The sequence below is a fragment of the Archocentrus centrarchus genome, chromosome 24 (assembly GCF_007364275.1).
Source record: "Archocentrus centrarchus isolate MPI-CPG fArcCen1 chromosome 24, fArcCen1, whole genome shotgun sequence".
Taxonomy (NCBI): Eukaryota; Metazoa; Chordata; class Actinopteri; order Cichliformes; family Cichlidae; genus Archocentrus; species Archocentrus centrarchus.
In genome coordinates, this window is record NC_044369.1 from 35,644,858 (window position 1) to 35,664,319 (window position 19,462).

The following is a 19,462-nucleotide window of genomic DNA, read 5'->3' on the forward strand; positions in this document are numbered from 1 at the left end:
ACCCGACTCACCTGTGAACACTACAGGTGAAACAGGATTTCAGGTACACAGGTGACTGACTTGTCTTGTTGCTGCAGGGAGGAGGAGCCTTTGTTCAAAGCAATCCGTGAAGGTGATGCGAGCAGAGTGAAAGTGCTTGTGATGTGCCCAGCAACAAACCTGATGCTGCCGAGTAAACCAGGCTGGCTGGCAGTTCACCAGGCAGCGTGGTTCGGCAAGGAACCTTGTCTGCGCATGTTGCTGTCTGGTAGGTTCATATGTTGACACAGTGCACACCTGAGCACACCTATAATCCTGTCTTTGGTTTGAGCAGCTCAGCCTGGGATGATCAACAAGAGGACTGAGCGCGGTGAGACGGCACTACTGGTTGCCGTCAGCAGAGAACATCTGGAATGTGTTGAGGTGCTTCTGGGAAGAGGAGCTGATCCTGACATCCCAAACTATGACAAAGAGACACCACTGTATAAAGGTAACAGAGACAGGGCATCATGGTGAAGAGACAACAACAACAAAAAATCATCCCCTGAATGTTACTAAAAAGTCCTGACCTGTATTCAAAGTAGGATTTTTATTTCATCTGCAGAAATCCTTATTTGGAGGTCAGACTCTCTTTGACCTTCAGCAGGAACAGCTTCATCAGGCCCCAAAAAACAACCAATTAGACCAGCTCTGGATAAAATGAGGCCAGTTTAATCTACTGGACTACATTCTTTAGATACCCAATGTCGAGTTATTTTCAAAGTTCCTAGATTCAGTGTCAGCCGTAACTCAAACCGGCTTGGATTCCACAGAGGACGCTGGCCAACTCACTCAATTATACTTTCTTTATTTGTTCCATGTGCATTTCAAATTTTAAAGCAAAGTAATGAGGCAGGTTGAAAACCTATAGAAGAGAAACACAAATTCACATTAAAGTACCTCTTGATAAACAAAACCAATGTCATCATTTTTTAACACATACTTGTAATTAATATTTAAACATTTTTACCAAAGAATGTTCATGATTTTATCCTTACTGTTTAAAGATTTCAAACTTAAATCTATTTATTCAAACGTATAAACTAATGGGTTTCACGTCAAAGCAAGCATGTGTGTCAGTTACTTAACTGGCCCAAACAGCTTTCAGCACAGTCAAATCAAGTGGAGCAATTATTCATTCGACGGAAATTGTATAACTGAAACTAAACATGCCACACTTTAAATCATATTCACCATAATTCAGCAGTGAAAATCAAACAAATCCACACCTACCAGTGGCGTCTCTGGGTCTCCTAAAACACTGACACACAGCTCTCCTCTCTGCTGCTACAGTCTGCCATGATGACTAGACAAAGGAACCTGCACACCTGATTCAGGAGGGTTAAATCACTTCCTCATCTGCCTAGGCCTGAGGCCTGCAAGCTCATACCAGCCATTCATTCAATTTCAAACCATAAATATAACATAAATATAATATGGATAAGTAGCAGAATTTTGTTCCTTTTTAAATACAACTCAACACCTCCCACTTGAGCTCCTGGTTACTTTACCCAAGGAGGTCACAGAAGTCTTTTAAGTTCCTTGCTGCTCTTCAACAGGAAGTATTATCACTAGACGTCTGACGTCCCTGTGGAGGATCGTAGCAGGGATGAATGTGAGATTCCTCTCCTGTGAATCTGATGGCTTTCTTGGCTTGATGAGTGGGACAGGATAGCTGGGATAGGTCTTCACATTCACATCTCTCACTATTCCATTCTTGTCAGTGTTGACACTGACTACTTTGCCCAGCTTGTATTGACTTCTCAAAGCATTTTGGTCAGCCAGCCACACTATATCCCCCACAGCTACATTCCGCTCTTTTGTGTGCCATTTAGTCCTTATGAAGAGGTTAGGACCCACTAACTGGCACCATTTCCTCCAGAACTTGTTCACTTCCCTTTGGATGGTTTGAAGTCTCTTATAAGGATAGCCTTCAAATGCAAAGTCACCTAGATCTCCTCTTGGGCTGGTTCGTCCTAACAAAAGAGAGTTGGGACTAACATATTCTATACAGTCCTCCCGGCTTTGCACTCTAGCATCTATGGGCCTTTCATTCACCAGATTTGCTGCCATGAAGAGAAATGTCTGGAATTCATTCCATGTAAAGACACCATCCCCACCAAGATTGTTCAGGGCTCGCTTTACCAGTTTGACTGCTGCTTCTGCTGCTCCATTTCTATGGGGAGAGTCTGCTGGGTGAAATTTCCAGGACCACTATGTTTTATTTTTGGAAGCCTTTTCTTCTAGCTCAGTCTTATTCAGCTTACTGAGGAATCTGTGAAGCTCCTCCAGTGCAGGTTTAGCCCCCACAAAATTTGTGCCGGTGTCAGACCATATTTTTCTGGGATGTCCTCTAAGGGAGGTGAACCTCTGGTAGGCCAGGAGAAACCCTTCAGATGACTGGTCACTGACCACATCAGTATGTATGGCTCGTGAGGCCATGCAGCAGAACACAACACCCCAGACCTTCAGCGTGACTCTCTTTTTCACTTCATCTTTTACCTTGTAAGGTCCAAACAGGTCGACAGTTGAAAACCAGTCTTTCAGCGGGGGACGAGAAGATAAAAGGCTTCAGTCGTCTGAAGGAGCTGTAGACGCTGAGGTGAAGCTGTCCAGTCAAACATGGCTGAAGATGCCGTGGGCAAAACCATAAAACAGCTCAGAAGGGTTGGCTGGGCATGCTCTTTCAGGAGGAAGGTCACTCATCACTTGCCGACAGAGCTTGGCTCTTGCTTTTCTGCAAACCACACAGCTGTCCACTACTTTTCTTGCGAGTCTTCGACCATTTATTACCCAAGCACTTTTCCTCATCCTTAGGAGTGTTCCTGCAACACTTTCATGGTTAGCATTGTGGGCCTCACGTGCTATCAGTGTGGACAACCAGGCATCATAAGGTATAAGTGGAACAGCAGTTCTATCTTCATTGAACATCTGGATTCGGCCTCCACAGACTAACAGTCCAGAAATCACATCACGGTATACCACCAGCCTGTTTAATATTGTCTCTGGAAAAGTGACACCTCCTTGGGCAGAAAGAAAGAGCATCCTGAGGGCGCCTTCACGTTCGTTTACTGACAGCACAGTTTTGATGTTTTTGATTTGACCTCTCCCACCTTTCCTTAAAGTCAGCCACTTCCTGGCAGCTTTCCACACCCAGGCTGTGACATTAATGAGTCTGGACAGGCTACTGAATTTTTCCACCTGTATGAGGTCCTTGCACCAGCCAGTAGGTGCATCCTCTTCTTGAGTTGCTTTCTCTACTTGCGAGGCCCGATGATGCTGGTCATTGTCCCATTGCTTCACTTGAGCTCTAGTTACCACTGACGAGAAAGCTTTTCTTTGCAATTTGTTTACCTTCTCTTTGGCATACGCTGCCACTTCACCAGCTGACTTTCTGGGCCACTTTTCCACCGGCCACCTCAGGAATTCTGGTCCGTTCTGCCATGTGGAATCCTCCTTTAACTCCTCAGGAGAGCCGCCTCTTGTGATGATATCAGCAATGTTTAATTCCCCAGGAATCCACCACCAGTCATTCACTGATCCGGTCTTTTGGATTTCACCAACCCGGTTAGCAAAGAAGGTCTGGTATCCATAGCTCTCCCTTTGGATTGCTCCTAGCACTGTTTGGCTGTCTACTAGATGAATCCACTGCTCAACCTCCAATCTTCCGTGTTTCTCAAAATACTTTCTGAGTCTGGTGGCAAAGACTGCACCACAGATTTCAGCCTTAACAGTGTCTCCTTTCTGATCCAGTGGAGTCAGCTTGGCTTTAGATTCAACTAATCGGATTTCCACACCTTGCCTGGTGGACCATCTTAGGTACATCACAGCTCCATAAGTATTATCACTCCCATCTGAGAAGGTGATTCCCCAGGGTTTACCTATCCAGCCGACTGGGGTGAGACTCTGATGGAACTTAATTTCACCTAATGCCACATATTCCTCAAAAAGTTTGATAGCCTCTGTTCTGAGGTTTTCTGATAGTGGCTGGTCCCAGGTTCCACGTGTCAGCTTTCCACCACCTGTTTCTTGGAATGCTTTTCTCACAAGGATTGCCCCCTTCTGCTTGGCAGGTGTTACTAGGCCGATTGGGTCATAAAGTCCAGCTACTTGACTGAGTAGATCTCTTCTAGTCAATGGGTCAGGCGTTCCAAGTCTCACTTCATCTTTAAGGAGATCTTTGCCAACTCTCATCTTCTTTTTCCTTTTGGAAAAGTTGATTGAGGTCATGATATGCAGTCTGTCACTTTCCACTTGGTATCCAACCCCTAGGGCTTTGTTATCTTCATCCCTCATTTGGTTTGGGAGGATGACAGTTCTGATTTGTGGCACAACTTCATGTCTTCCCAGGGTTTTTGCACTTTTCTGCCTCCCACTTTGCCCTGATCGGACCCAAGGTTTCAGGAAAAACCCACCAGCCTTTAAAATCTCCTCTACTCCTTCTGTGACAACATTCAGATTCTCTAGACTGTTATTGGAAGTGAGGATGTCATCCACATAACTGTCCTCTTCCAGGACCCTGCGCTCATCTTCTAGATGAGCAAAATCGGTCAGCCTAGCTGTCTCCCTCATTGCTACCTGTGCGATGCATCCAGCTGGTCTGTCGCCCATGTTGACACGAGTGATGACATATTCTTTAATTTCTTGGTTAGGTCCATCCCTCCAGAGGAATCTGTGAAGATGCATCTCACGTTCTTCCAACCATACTGAGTTATACATCTTTTTGATGTCTGCCAGGGCCGCATATACACCTCTTCTAAACCTTAGCAGCACAGCCCTTATGGGATTGAGGACGTCAGGCCCTTTTAGAAGAAGATCGTTCATACTCAGACCTTTGAACCTCTGGCTGCTGTTCCACACGAGTCTGACGGGTGTTGTTACAGAATGTGGGTTGGGTGCCACCAGATGGCTCACATACCACACAGGCCCATCCCAGCTTCCCTTGATGGTTTCAGTTAATTCCATGGCTGCACCTCGTTCAACCATCTCATGGACCTGGGCTGTGTATGCAACTTTCCATTCTGGTTCCCTCTCCAGCTGTTTCTCTGTCCTCAAGAATGTGGCCTCCACTGCATTTTTATTGTTGGGGAGTGAGGAGGGATCTGCTGTCCACGGATACTTTGCATCCCAGTGTGGAGAACTTACGTGAGCATCTTCTTTTACATAGGTCAGTCCTCTTTTTATAATTTCAAGCTCTTTCTCCTCTGCCAGAGTCATTTGTTTTCCTCCAGGTTGGCAATTTCCACACCGACACCCACCACACTTCGGTTCGCAGGCTGCACCGATGCTTTCCCACCTCCACCATTCAAGAAACTCGTGGTTTGCTGCAGTTGTCAACTTCCCGTCCGTTACATTACTATGGTCTCTGGTGATTTCTTCATATTTAACTGCAGCTGTTCTCATGGAGTGAGCAAAGTGGGTCTTCGACTCATGTGCCATCACCTCCACATCCTCAAAAAGCTCCGGGTGTGCTCCTCCCACTGTTTTTCCTAATGGACTTTCCCATAAAACGAGGTCACCAATCACTCTCTTTCTTTGGGGGGCAAGCCTTCCTTCTCTGTGGCTGATGAGGAGTTCAATCTCTTCTGGCCTCCTCAGTTCCTCCAGTTGGACCTCCGGGAAAACTTCTGCAGCTTCTCAGGTTCAATAACTCTGTGCACTTTGGCAATTTTATCCAGACCATAGCATAAAAGTTCATGAGCCACAAGTTTACCATCAGCTGTCTTTATTCTGACCTTGAGGAGGTATCTTTCAGTGCTGACCTTCAGGGACATCCCACCCACACCATGCACAACTAAGGTCACCTTCTCACTGCGTAGCTTCAGTCTATCAGCAGCCTTGTGTGTGATGTAGTTTGTGTCAGATGCAAGGTCAATCAAAGTGCCAATCCTCTGACCTGCATTAGCAGTGACCTCCAACAGCATCATAATTACAGGAAGCTCATAGAATCTGTTTTCCCTTAAAAGGTCAGTTTGGTTTTTACTGGTGTTTGTCGTCCTTACTGTTTTGTTTGTGAAAGCTTTTTTGCATCTCTCTGCCATCTCTGGAGAAAGCTCAGACAAAAAGTCCTCCTGTTCGGATGTCAGCTGAAGTCTTCCTCTGATACTTCTCCCAAACTCCTCTTCACTTTCCCTCCTGCTGCCACCTTTTGGGCAAAGAAAATAATGATGATTGGAGGTGCCATCTTTCTTGCAGTCTTTATTTTTGCATAAGAAAGTGTCTCTGCAAAACCCCTCATGATCATGACGTCCAAGGCAACGGCTACAAGCTCCCAGCTTTTTTAATGCAGCTCTCTTCTCATTTAGCTTCAATTCCTTAAATTTTTTGCAGAAGAAGATCTTATCAGCATGTCTTCCATCACCACAAATACTACACACATCCTCCAGCACTTTTTTAGCGGTTTTTGTAGAGGCATATTTCTTCTCACATTTCTTACCCGGATGATGCTCTGGTCTTTCTGTCTTCTCACCCACTTTGAGCTGCTCAAGCCTCTCAAGAATCTCCTCCTGTTTTTTCAGGAACTCCAACAGGACATCAAAGTGGTTATCTGATGTGACATTATTACCCGGATCCACCATGAAGATTAACCAATCTCGCTTTACAAAGTCAGGTAACTTGCTTTCAATTGCTTTGATCACCAGTGGATTCTTAATTGCACCAGAGTTCCCCAGGTCTGTGAGGTCGGCCAGCGCTTTCTCTACAGATTGTATCAGATCTATAACTTTTCTTGGCTGGTTGCCCTTCACAGGAAGTAATTTATCTAGTTCTTCTAGAATCTCAATTGTGATGGTTGATTTATTTCCATACCTGTTCTCCAAAACTCTGAAGATCTCTGCAGCCGTGCTGTAGGTTGACAATCTGAGGTCCTTTAATATTTTGTCATCAAGGCTATTGAGCAGTTGGATTTTTCGGATTTCAGCTGATCCAGATGGCTCTCCTTGTCTTTGCAGACTCTCCCAGTCTTTCCTCCATCTATAATATTCTCTTTTGTTTCCACTAAAGATGGGTAAGGCTGTTGGTTTAATCCTCACTATAGGTGCTGCCGGGGTTAATGATGCTCCATCCCTTCCACCAGTCGCTTCTGCAGCCTGTGTGTCCTCTGTAATCCGCTGTGCCAAGACAAATTCAGCTTTCCTAAGCTCAAGTTTGCTGGTGATCTCTCTTAGGGTTTTAATCCTTCGATCTAGGTCCCCTCTCTCCTCACCAGGGATCCACCGCTCCCAGGATGACATAGCTGCCCGAGCATCCTGCATCCTCTGCTTGAGGAAAGTTAGGTGCACTTCATAAGCCTCAAGATGTCTACCTTCCACAGGAAGGTGACTCGCCATATCACAGCTTTTTTCTGCTTCCAGAATTGCAACAGTGAGTTCATACTGACCATACTTTGACCACAGGTTCTGTTGGACAGTCTCTTTTATCTCTTTCAGCCTTGACTCAGCATCGTCTGCAGTCCTCTGAATGTCGCCCTCTAGGACCTCTCCAAGGACTGCATCTCCATCCTTATCCTTTTTGGTCTCAGCCAGTAATCCCAACCTGTAGTCGTCATTGGCTTCGATTACCTTCTTGAAATAATCATGGAGCTTGTTATGTCCTTCTTTCAGTTCTGCTTCAACCATGGTGCTTGCCGCTTTATCCAGGAAATTGGCTTGTCTGGTGAAGCTGCTCTTTGCAATGGTTCGCTCCCTTTTGAGCTGTTTTATGGTTTTGCCCACGGCATCTTCAGCCATGTTTGACTGGACAGCTTCACCTCAGCGTCTACAGCTCCTTCAGACGACTGAAGCCTTTTATCTTCTCGTCCCCCGCTGAAAGACTGGTTTTCAACTGTCGAGTTATTTTCAAAGTTCCTAGGTTCAGTGTCAGCCGTAACTCGAACCGGCTTGGATTCCACAGAGGACGCTGGCCAACTCACTCAATTATACTTTCTTTATTTGTTCCATGTGCATTTCAAATTTTAAAGCAAAGTAATGAGGCAGGTTGAAAACCTATAGAAGAGAAACACAAATTCACATTAAAGTACCTCTTGATAAACAAAACCAATGTCATCATTTTTTAACACATACTTGTAATTAATATTTAAACATTTTTACCAAAGAATGTTCATGATTTTATCCTTACTGTTTAAAGATTTCAAACTTAAATCTATTTATTCAAACGTATAAACTAATGGGTTTCACGTCAAAGCAAGCATGTGTGTCAGTTACTTAACTGGCCCAAACAGCTTTCAGCACAGTCAAATCAAGTGGAGCAATTATTCATTCGACGGAAATTGTATAACTGAAACTAAACATGCCACACTTTAAATCATATTCACCATAATTCAGCAGTGAAAATCAAACAAATCCACACCTACCAGTGGCGTCTCTGGGTCTCCTAAAACACTGACACACAGCTCTCCTCTCTGCTGCTACAGTCTGCCATGATGACTAGACAAAGGAACCTGCACACCTGATTCAGGAGGGTTAAATCACTTCCTCATCTGCCTAGGCCTGAGGCCTGCAAGCTCATACCAGCCATTCATTCAATTTCAAACCATAAATATAACATAAATATAATATGGATAAGTAGCAGAATTTTGTTCCTTTTTAAATACAACTCAACACCCAATTTATAGATATAGAACAAGCAGTCACACTAGCAGGAGAAGAAGAGTGAGCTGGTAGTGATGAGAAATCTTTGACCATGCAACAGAGAATGACTGATTTCATCTAACCCTAACTCTAAAGGGTGATGTCTACTGGGCACCACTAATTCAAGTCACCTACACCTGGTTCCTGTTTTGGTGAAATGTCTCTTTAATTACCTGTTTTCCAACCTGCAGCCTGTGAGAGGAGTAACCCAGCAATCGTGGCGCTGTTGCTGAACCATGGAGTTGTGGTGAACACTCGCTGCATTCAGGGCTGGACAGCGCTGCAGGAAGCCGTGGGCCGAAACAACGTGGAGATCTGTGAGATGCTCCTGAAGGCCGGCGCAAAACACAACATCAGTAACATGTATGGCATCACGCCACTGTTCACCGCTGCTCAGAGCGGGCAGCTCACCACACTTCGCTTTCTGCTTAAACACGGTAAATGATACATGATGGTATATGCTGAACATCTGTGCGGCCACTGACCTGATTTTTTTTTAAACCTTTATTTTACCAGGTAAAAATGTTTGAGAACTAGTTCTCATTTACAAACACTCCTGAATCCTCTCCTGACCCCGCCCGTCTCCCTACAGGTGCTGACATCAACAGTCAGGCAGCTGATGGTGCCACACCTCTGTACGAAGCCACTAAAAATGGACATGAGCAAATTGTTGAGCTCCTGATTTCCCAGAATGCTGATGCCAACAAACCAGGAAAGAGGGGATTGTTACCGCTTCACATTGCTGCTCAGAGAGGAAGTGACATGTAGGTACAATCTGAAATATTTGCTGAGGTGTGTTCAGACTCACCTTGGTTGACACTGAATAATGGTATTGACCCATGGTGAGTCTGGCTACCTCAACTCAGCTACAGGTATGCGTTTTTTAGGCCATCTGGTTTAATCAGTGCTGCGCCTCAAGTGGCCTGGATATTTCTAGCTGCTTCTGCTTCTGGTACCTGCCACGTTTTTCTGTGTGAAAAAGGAGATTCTCTGCTGACCTCTTCTCAGGTGTACTTTCTGTTTTCAGTTTTGCTGGATCAGATATTTGGGTTTTGAACCATGGCTGAGAACCACAGCATGCCAGGAAGTCTTGGGGAGAAACTTCTCTCAGGTGTATCAGGTTAGATTAAGTCCTATGTGTTTCCTGTTCCCAGCATAGTCTCAATGTTGATCCCGGTCACCAGTAAGGCCAGAGTCCGGCGAACTGGCATTAGCCCGCTGCACATGGCAGTGGAGCGTAACCGTGATGACGTCCTGGAGACTCTGATTGAGGCAGGCTTTGACGTCAACGCTCAGCTATCAGAGGAACAGTCACAGTTGTACGAGGATCGCCGCAGCACGGCACTCTACTTTGCTGTCATCAACAACAACATCAATGCTGTCCGAATGCTCTTGGCTGCGGGTGCTGACCCAAACCTGGATGTGTTCAAGCCTCTGATGGTGGCGGCAAGGCAGGGCTGCATCCAGACAGTCACCCTGCTTGTGGAACACGGTGCTGACATCAATGCCACCATCCCCACCCACCCCACCACCTTCCCTGCTGTCTACATGTTCTCCATGAAGTACCTGCCCATGTTCAAGTACCTGCTGGACCACGGAGGCCACGCCCTCTCCTGCTTTGATTGCATGTATGGCAGCCGGCCTCACCCACCAATCAAAACCAGCCGATCAGAGAGGGATGAAGTCCATGACGACAACCTGGCCCTGTGGAGAAGAGGCGTTCAGGTGATCTCTGTTTCTCCTTTCAACTTTATGCTTATTTGGTAAAATTAAAAATCAAAACAGTAAAATCATTAGCTACCCAGGTGGCCTTGTATCGTGTTTAAATGAGGCATTCAAAGACTTGGTGGTCAAAGGTGGTGTTTAAAGGTAGAATGTACTCAGAGCCAGTCCAACACATCCAGGATAATCGTTATCTAACAGTGGTAATTAACTTGGTGAAGGAGAAGGTATCTGTCTATGCCTTAACTCCTCCACAATTAAGTTAAGGTGTGATTGATTGATTCACTGATTGATTGATTGACAGTTCTGTGAGATGGTCTCCGTCCCCAGTATCTGTCGGTGGGCAGGGCCAATCATTGATGTCCTATTGGATTACGTTGGCCATGTGACGCTCTGCTCCAGACTGATGGAGCACCTTGACAGTTACTCTGAATGGAGCAGCATCAAGGAGAAAGCAGGTAAATCAATAACTAACAATCACCTGATTGATTCCGCTACAATTTCACTGATTTCAGAATTACTTATTTTGGAGTGCTCCCACGCTAACCTGTCTGTGTTTGTTGCAGCTCCACCACGGCCATTGCTGCACCTCTGCAGGCTGCAGATTCTGCAGCTGGTTGGTCGCCGTAGGTTGAAAAAGTTACCACTTCCAGGAGGTCTGATCCGCTTCCTACAGTATCAAGATCTGTTGCAGGATGACTGCTGATGTTTATCCATTGAATGGTTTGACTGAGAGGTATTATCAGCTCTGATTTGTGATCGATCTCCTGATGATGCTGCAGACAGTATGCAGTTTTGTAATGCTGATCTTAAAGCTGCAGGAATCTTTTGTTTTTGTTTGCCTTTTGAGGAAAAGAAATGTCACATGTAAACAACAGGAGGCACTATAATTATTACAAATGCACAAAATGCTTCATATCATATTCTGTAGATGCATCAGACTGGTGGGAGATAATTCTCTGCAAATTTCTTGTGAATAACTGTAATGCATAAATGAAGCTTTGTACATTGTTTGCTAGCAGGATGACATTGCATTATTGTAGTTTGATAAGCAAGAAATCAGTTTCTTAGAAAAAATTTTGTGTCAAATTTCAAGTTAAATTGTTGTGTATGATTCAAGGGGCAGCACAGTGGTGTGGTGGGTAACGCTGCTGCCTCACAGCTAGAAGGTCAGGGTTCAGATCGACCTTGGCCCGGACCTCTCTGAGTGGAGTTTCCATGTTCTCCCCATGTTTGTGTGGGTTTTTTCTGGTTTCCTCCCACAGTCCAAAGACATGCAATTAGTGGGGTTAAGTTTCCTGTTCATTCTAAATTGCCCACAGGTGTGAGTGTGAATGGTTGTCTGTCTTTCTGTGTTAGCTCTGCGACAGGCTGGCGACCTGCACAGGTGTACCCCACCTCTCGCCCCATGACAGCTGGGATAGGCTCCAGCCCCCCCAACCCTGAACAGGATAAGCAGAAGAGAACGGATGGTTATGGGATTCATTAAAATAAGTGTTATAATGTCAATAATAACTTGATTAGGAGGACAAATCAAAGGAAAAAGAATAATGGACAAATATAATAAGCCAAATGAGAAAGTATGTAACAAGGATTTCAAAAAGGTCAAGTACACAATTGGACCTGATATTTACAAATAAACCAGAAAGAAGAACCTGATCACTAGCCTCGCTGATCATAATCTGACTCTGGTGGAGAGGAAGCTGACTCAAAATAGATTCAATTTACTGTAAAGAAATATAAGTGTTTTAATTGTATTCCAAAGGTAGGCTAGCTGCATGTAAGAAATAAATGATCTGGAATGGAATAATATGTAATAAATTCTAAAGCTCTTGAGAACTGTTGCAATATAAGATAAGATAAGATAAAACTTTAATGATCCCACGACGGGGAAATTTGCACATTACAGCAGCTCAATACAGAAAACTAAAAATAGAATAGAATAAAATAAAATAAAATAGAAAAACACTATACACATATACATAAGCACTATATACAGAAAATATATAGTCAATACACACATGTACATATACACACATATACACACACATCAAAACACTATATACAGATATCAAAATATTATATACATTTGTAGCCGGTAAGGTACACAGCATACACGGTATGCATTATATGGGTGAGTGTAATAAATAAAATGTATCTGACTGTATGGATAAAGTGATGGCAGAGGAGGTAAAGTGTCCAAGTGACTCAAGACATTATGAAGTGTTGTACAGTCTAACTACTGTTGGGATGAATGACTGTGAAAGCGCTCCTTCCTGCAGCGAGGATGTTTCAGTCTCTGACTGAAGGAGCTGCTCAGATCACCCACGGTCTCATGCAGAGGGTGATGGGGGTTGTCCATGATGGATGTCAGCTTTGCTAACATCCTCCTCTCACCCACCACCATCACAGACTCCAGAGGACATCCCAGCACAGAGCTAGACCTCCGCACCAGTTTGTCGATCCTGCTCCTGTCCCTTTCGGTGCATCCACCCCCCCAGCAGGCCACTGCATAGAAAAGGGCAGATGCTACCACTGAGTCATAAAAGGTCTTTAACAGAGTCCTGCAGACACCAAAGGACCTCAGTCTCCTCAGCAGGTGGAGTCGACTCTGGCCCTTCTTATACAGGACATCTGTGTTTGTAGTCCAGTCCAACTTGTTATTGAGATGAACACCCAGGTATTTGTAGGAGACCACTGTCTCAATGTCCTTTCCCTGGATGTTCACCGATATCTTTACTGATAAAAATTTTGTTAGGGATCCTTTTCCTGTAAATATTCAAAATTAAAGCAAAAGAAATTCTAATTTGCCGTGCATAAATAAAAACCTTTGGAAACTCATGAGAGAACGAGATGCTGCACTAAAAAAGGGCTATCAAATCAAAAAGGGATACAGACATGCTAACTTTTAAAGGACTGGAGAACAAAGTTACTTAAGAACTCAATTTGACAGGGACTAGAAAGAGAGAGCAGATTTCTCCCATATTGGCTTCTCTTCATTGGCTCCCTGTTAAATCTAGAATAGAATTTAAAATCCTTCTCCTCACCTACAAGGTCTTGAATAATCAGGCACCATCTTATCTCAAAGACCTCATAGTACCATATCACCCCAACAGAGCACTTTGCTCTCAGACTGCTGGCTTACTTGTGGTTCCTAGGATACTTAAGAGTAGAATGGGAGGCAGAGCCTTCAGCTTTCAGGCGCCTCTTCTGTGGAACCAGCTTCCAGCTTGGATTCAGGAGACAGACACCCTCCCTATTTTTAAGATTAGGCTTAAAACTTTCCTTTATGATCAAGCTTATAGTTAGGGCTGGATCAGGTGACCCTGAACCCTCCCTTAGTTATGCTGCTATAGGCCTAGGCTGCTGGGGGGTTCACATAATGCACTGTTTCTTCTCATTCACCTTATTTACTTTGTTTATACTCCACTCTGCATTTAATCATTAATTGATATTAATCTCTGTCTCTCTTCCACAGCATGTCGTTCTCTCCCCTCAGCCCCCCCTCAGCAGATGACCCCCCCTCCCTGAGCCTGGTTCTGCTGGAGGTTTCTTCCTGTTAAAGGGAGTTTTTCCTTCCCACTGTCACCAAGTGCTGCTCATAGGGGGTCGTTTTGACTGTTGGGTTTTCTCTGTATTATTGTAGGGTCTTTACCCACAATACAAAGCGCCTTGAGGCGACAGTTTGTTGTGATTTGGCGCTATATAAATAAAATTGAATTGAATTGAATTGAATTTTCTATTAATACATAGGATGCTGCCAAAGCAAATGGCAAGATTGTATGGCAGCATATTAATATTCTTATAGGCAGAAACTACATTTTTCAGAAGATTTCTGGCTTAAAACTGAGGGAGAGCTAATTAACAAGGTTAAGAGTGCTGCTATCACTTTTTTCTTGATTCTGAAAATAAACCAGGTAACAACTTGATATTGTTCCTGTAATAACAGATAAGATCTTTGATCTGTCGCTAATGGGAGCCACACACCAATCCGGCGGAGTAGGCACGCACAAATGCCCACCTAGCAATCAATGCACCACCGACCCGGCCGACACCATACCCAACACACCACTGTAACCGAAGAACGAAGCCATAGTCATGCATTCAGTTCACAAGGGTTCAATTTTAATATCTAAATACAGTTATCACATAAATGGAAAGCGTTATTTTAAAAAAAGTCAATGAGTAGCCCAACACACAGACAGGATATTTGCTGCTGGGAATTAAAAAAGAAAAAACAGTGGTTTACACATTAAATTCACGGCAAACTACACTGCAACCAAAACACGTGAAATGTGTTTAATTCCCACCACCACGAAAACCCACTGCGACACACAAACGGCAGCAAGAAATGCTGATGCAAGCTTTCCCACAGTGCTCACACTGTCAGATACAAACAACAAAGTTATGTCAATAAATTCATCTCTATACCCAAAGCCTGGATGGCTTTAAACTTTTTACACTTTAACGAAAGCAAGACTGAGGTCACGATCCTTAGACCCAGTAGTTCGAGCAGTACTGCGAAATTGGACCTGGGCCCACTTGATCCTTATGTGAGGCCCGTGGTAAATAAGCTTGGTGTGAAAATAGACTGTGAGCTAAAGCTGGAGGAACAGATAAACTCTGTGGTGAGATCAGGCTTTTACCAACTCAGGCTCCTTTCTAAGGTCAAGCCCTTCTTATCTTTTAGTGATTTTGAAAGATTTATAAATGTTTTTATTTCTACTAGACTTGACTACTGTAATGCCCTGCACGTTGGTATAAACCAGTCCTCTCTTTCACGCCTTCAATTGGTCCTGAATGCAGCCACTCGCCTTCTTACTAGAACTCCTAAAGCTGAGTATGTCTCCCCTGTGCTGGCCTCCCTTCACTGGCTTCCTGTCTTATTGATTGTTTTTAAATCTCTAAATGGACTGGCCCCATCATACCTCACCAAACTCCTAACACCTTATGTTCCCTCTAGGTCACTGAGATCTGCAGACCAGCTACTTCTCAGTGTTCCTAAAACTAGGCTTAAGAGCAGGGGGGCAGAGCTTTCATAGCCCCTAAACTGTGGAACGAGTTGCCCCTTTCTGTTAGCTCAGCTTCTACTCTGCATGTTTTTAAAGTGCATCTTAAAACTTGTTTTTATTCTTTGGCCTTCAAATCGGAGTGAGAGCTATCTCTCTGAGCTGTTGTATTGTTTTATAATCTTGTGATTTCTTAGATATATTTTAGATGTGTGTGTGTTTGGCGCATTTATTTTATCTTATTTTCCCTATGTACAGCACTTTGGTTAACTCTGTTATTTTTAAATGTGCTTTATAAATAAATTTGGATTGGATCGGAAAGTCTGCATTGACCAGTGGTGGTGGATAAATAAAAACACAAGAATCACACCACAGGAAGGTTCCCAGTGTTTAGCTGACAGGTTAAAACCATTTAAAAACCAAATAATCATAAATATAATGGCTTAGGCTTGACCAGCTGAAATCTACACCAGCAAAGCAGCAGCTTTGCAATCTGCGAAAGGGAGATGAGGCAAAATGACATTAAACAAATGACCTCAGAGGGACTATCCCTCCTACAATACCACAGTCCTGCTTTTAGTTACCTGCCTTCAATTTAAGGTTCCACCCTGACAGGTATGAGAAGAGTCAGCAGGGTTCACCACAAGCATCAGTCTGAAGGGAAGCGAAACATTCTTCTACAAATTGAACATAGCTAGTGATGCTACCTCTGATACTGAGGCTTTGAAACAATGGAGCGAAGTCCTATATTGGTTTCATCTGAAACCACTGACTGAAATGACTCACGCCTCCTTTCACACCTTGGCACGTGTTTACGTACATGAAGAATAGAGGGTCACAACCACCTCCAGGGGACCACGCCCACAGGGGTTTAAATACCTGGGTCTCTCCACTATTTGGTTGAGAACTGAAGAAGCCTTTGGGATGAGAGGTGAAATGTCTTCAAGAAACAAAAAGAAGTCCAGTTGCCTTTTTTTTCAAGCTCCAGAGACTACCCTGCCCTACCCTTGAGTCAGGCTTGAGGAGGGAGCTTGAGGGAGAGCGCTTGCTGGCTGGGCCCATGGTGCCCGGCCAGGTGCAAGTGTGAAGCGGCATTCATGAGAATTAGCACTTCTAATTCTGAGGCCATGGTCACTGTTGGAAAAGTGTGGAGTGCTCACTCCAGCTTGGGGATGAGTTGCTGCCCCAAGTGGAGGAGTTTAAGTATCTCAGGGTCTTGTTAGCGAATGAAGAGAGCGGAAGACTGCAGACTGATTTGGGCTGTGGCTGCAGTGATGTGGAAACTCCACTGCTTCATTGTGGTATAGAGGGAGCTGGGCATAAAAGCTGTCAATTAACCGGTCGATCTACATCCCCACCTTCACCTATGATCATGACCTCTTGGTAGTGACAGAAAGATCGAGATCACGGATACAAGTGGTGAAAATGAGCTTCAGCTAGAGTGCTGACAGGGACTAGAAAGAGAGAACATATTTTTTCTATATTGACTTCTCTGTATTGGCTCTCTGTTAAATCCAGAACAGAATTTAGAATCCTTTTTCTAATCAGGCCCCATCTTATCTGGGTTTTTTTTTTATCAATTATTTTTATTACTATTGTGCATCCACAAAAAAATAATAATAATAAAAATAATAAGTCACAATTAGGAGATGAGATGATTTTCATGGCATGACGCTTCCTAGGCATAAAATGCAACCTGTGTATGAATTTAAAATGTGTAAGCTGGTGGTTGGGGTTTTTGGAGGTATTGTGCAGGTTCTTCCATACTGTGACCAGCAAATTTCTGCCTCTCCCATAAAGGAGAGATCCCTTTCCCATATACTTTCTAGGGTCAGCCTAGCACGAGGGTCTGAAATAAATTTGTATAATTTAGAAACAGTACCTCATGTCTGGCACCATGGGGCAAAAAGTTGAGGGTGGGTTAAGAGAGCTGTGCCCCACAGTACACCGTATTCCTTCATGGCCGATCTTAACCGCAGGTAAAAGAAAAACTTAGAACCGGTAAATTATATACCGCTTGTAGGTCACTAAAAGAACACAAATCATCATCATTGAAAAGATCTTTGAAAACACTGACACCCTTATCCCTCAACTGAGGGAAGGGAAAGGGCCTTTTCCCAATAAGAATAGAAAAATGATTAAATATAGGAGATAGCAGGTTTGGCATTTGTATGGTTCAATACTGTATGGCAGGTTCTAAGCAAATGAGAGATTATGGGGCCTAATTGTAATTTAGCCTCTCTGGGAGGTATGTTAGAGTACACAAGATCCTGGAGTCTGTGTGGTCAGGAAAGATTCTCTTCCCTTGGTTTCCAAGAAACAGAGGTCTCAGGACTAAGCCATACAGACAGAGGTCGGAGTACAAAGGACCAAAAGTACATCTTGAAGTTAGGCCACCCAGTGTCTTATCTCACTGAAGTTTTCTTAATTTCAAATGAGGTTTCTTCCCATGTCATCTGAATTTAGATATAACAGAGTGTAGTTTTTCCCAGTAGCCCTTTTGCGGTACGAGGGGAATCATTGAGGAATAAAAGTTTACCCGAGGGAGAACATCCATTTTAACTATTGATACGTTTTATAAATCTGGTCTGATCATTATGTATCAATCTAGACAAATATCTTTCGAGTTGTATGACTTTACCATATAGTTTGACATCCCCATTTAAAAGCGACAAGGGTCTGTAATTACTGCATTGGCCCGGGTCCATATTTGGTTTGAGAAGTAATATGATTATTGCGGCATTAAAAGTCAAAGTCAACTTTATTGTCGAATCTGCAATATGTACAGGACATACACAGGATCGAAATTCCGTTACTCTCAGACCCATGGTGCAACAATAAACAGTAAACATTTAACTAACAAATAATATTAGCATAATAAATAAAAAAGAAAAATACGGTACCATCCTAATTATAAAATATAAACTATAGCAGTATAAATATATAAATATAAAAGTGTATATATATATATATATATATACCTTTGTCAATTGCTGCATTAATCATGTTCAACAGTGGTGGCCCAGAAGGCAAGATACAACTCTGGTGGGATACCATCCCAGCCTGGGGATTTGCATTTTTCATGGTGGCAAGGGCTTTTTTAAACTTTTCTAATGTAATGGAAGCAATAAGTTTTTCTGAGCCTTGATTAGTCAGAGTAGGAAGCTCAAGATCCTGGAAAAAATGCTCACAGATCTCTGTATTCAAGAATCCTTCAGATGAGTAAGGTTAGAATAATAAGTTTTGAATGGGATCAACTGGATGAGATGGCGGCCTAAGCTTTCAGCTCCTGACCCAGCCCTGCCAAATGGTATTTTTTTGGGGGGGGGGGCCACCAGTTTTGATACTGCCCTTTTTTGTGTTTACTAAAGACAGTTAACTTATAATGTCTACGAAGAAAAAAAGGCTATTGCTATTGCAGATACACTTTTGGAAAAACAGCGAGGCTACTTGCCCAGATTTAACAGATGGGGAAAGACAATGATGAAAAGCTAAGTGCCATCCATGCAGCGCTAGTCTCGCTGACTGCTGGTCTCAGCTCTATCAGGTCTGACATGGATAAACTTAAAACCATGGTTGAGAGTAATGCTAGTGTACTCAATAGCCATAGCCACGCCTTTCAGGAACTAGAGCTGAAGTTAGTAGATATGGAGGAGAGGAACAGAAGATGTAACATTCGCATCATTGGCTTGAAAGAGGGGCTTGAAGGTTCCAATGCTACCCAATATCTCACAAGATCTGTTTCCAAATGGTTCCCTGCTCTTGCAGACATCCAGTTTGAGATTATGAGAGCTCACCGAATTTACAGTGACACTCACAACTGGGGAGCTAACAGCACATTGATATTTAATGTGCTTGGCTACACTACCTGGCAGGCCATCCTGTCTGCTGCTAAGAAGTCCCCCTTCTCCACTGATTGCCGGAAAATCCACTTCTCTCCAGATTACAGCAATTTCACCATTAAACACCAACAAGCTTTCCACCAAGCCATGGATACAGCCCGGGTCAAGGGCCTGGGTTTCTTTCTGCTCTATCCTGCAATGATGAAAATCAAGGATGGTGCCCAATACAGGTCTTTTACCTCCT

General features: G+C 43.6%; 1 protein-coding gene across 1 annotated transcript in view; it reads left to right on the plus strand.

Annotated features, from left to right (window-relative positions):
• Positions 1-11,692, plus strand: part of LOC115774673 (ankyrin repeat and SOCS box protein 2-like) — a 28,153-nt gene extending 16,461 nt beyond the window's left edge. The window contains exons 5-11 of the mRNA XM_030722031.1: positions 78-247; positions 314-469; positions 8,837-9,082; positions 9,238-9,409; positions 9,800-10,370; positions 10,672-10,825; positions 10,934-11,692. Coding sequence (XP_030577891.1) covers positions 78-247; positions 314-469; positions 8,837-9,082; positions 9,238-9,409; positions 9,800-10,370; positions 10,672-10,825; positions 10,934-11,073 — 1,609 coding nt within the window. The 3' untranslated portion in view covers positions 11,074-11,692. The remainder of the gene's footprint in view (positions 1-77; positions 248-313; positions 470-8,836; positions 9,083-9,237; positions 9,410-9,799; positions 10,371-10,671; positions 10,826-10,933) is intronic.
• The last annotated feature ends 7,770 nt before the right edge of the window (positions 11,693-19,462 follow it).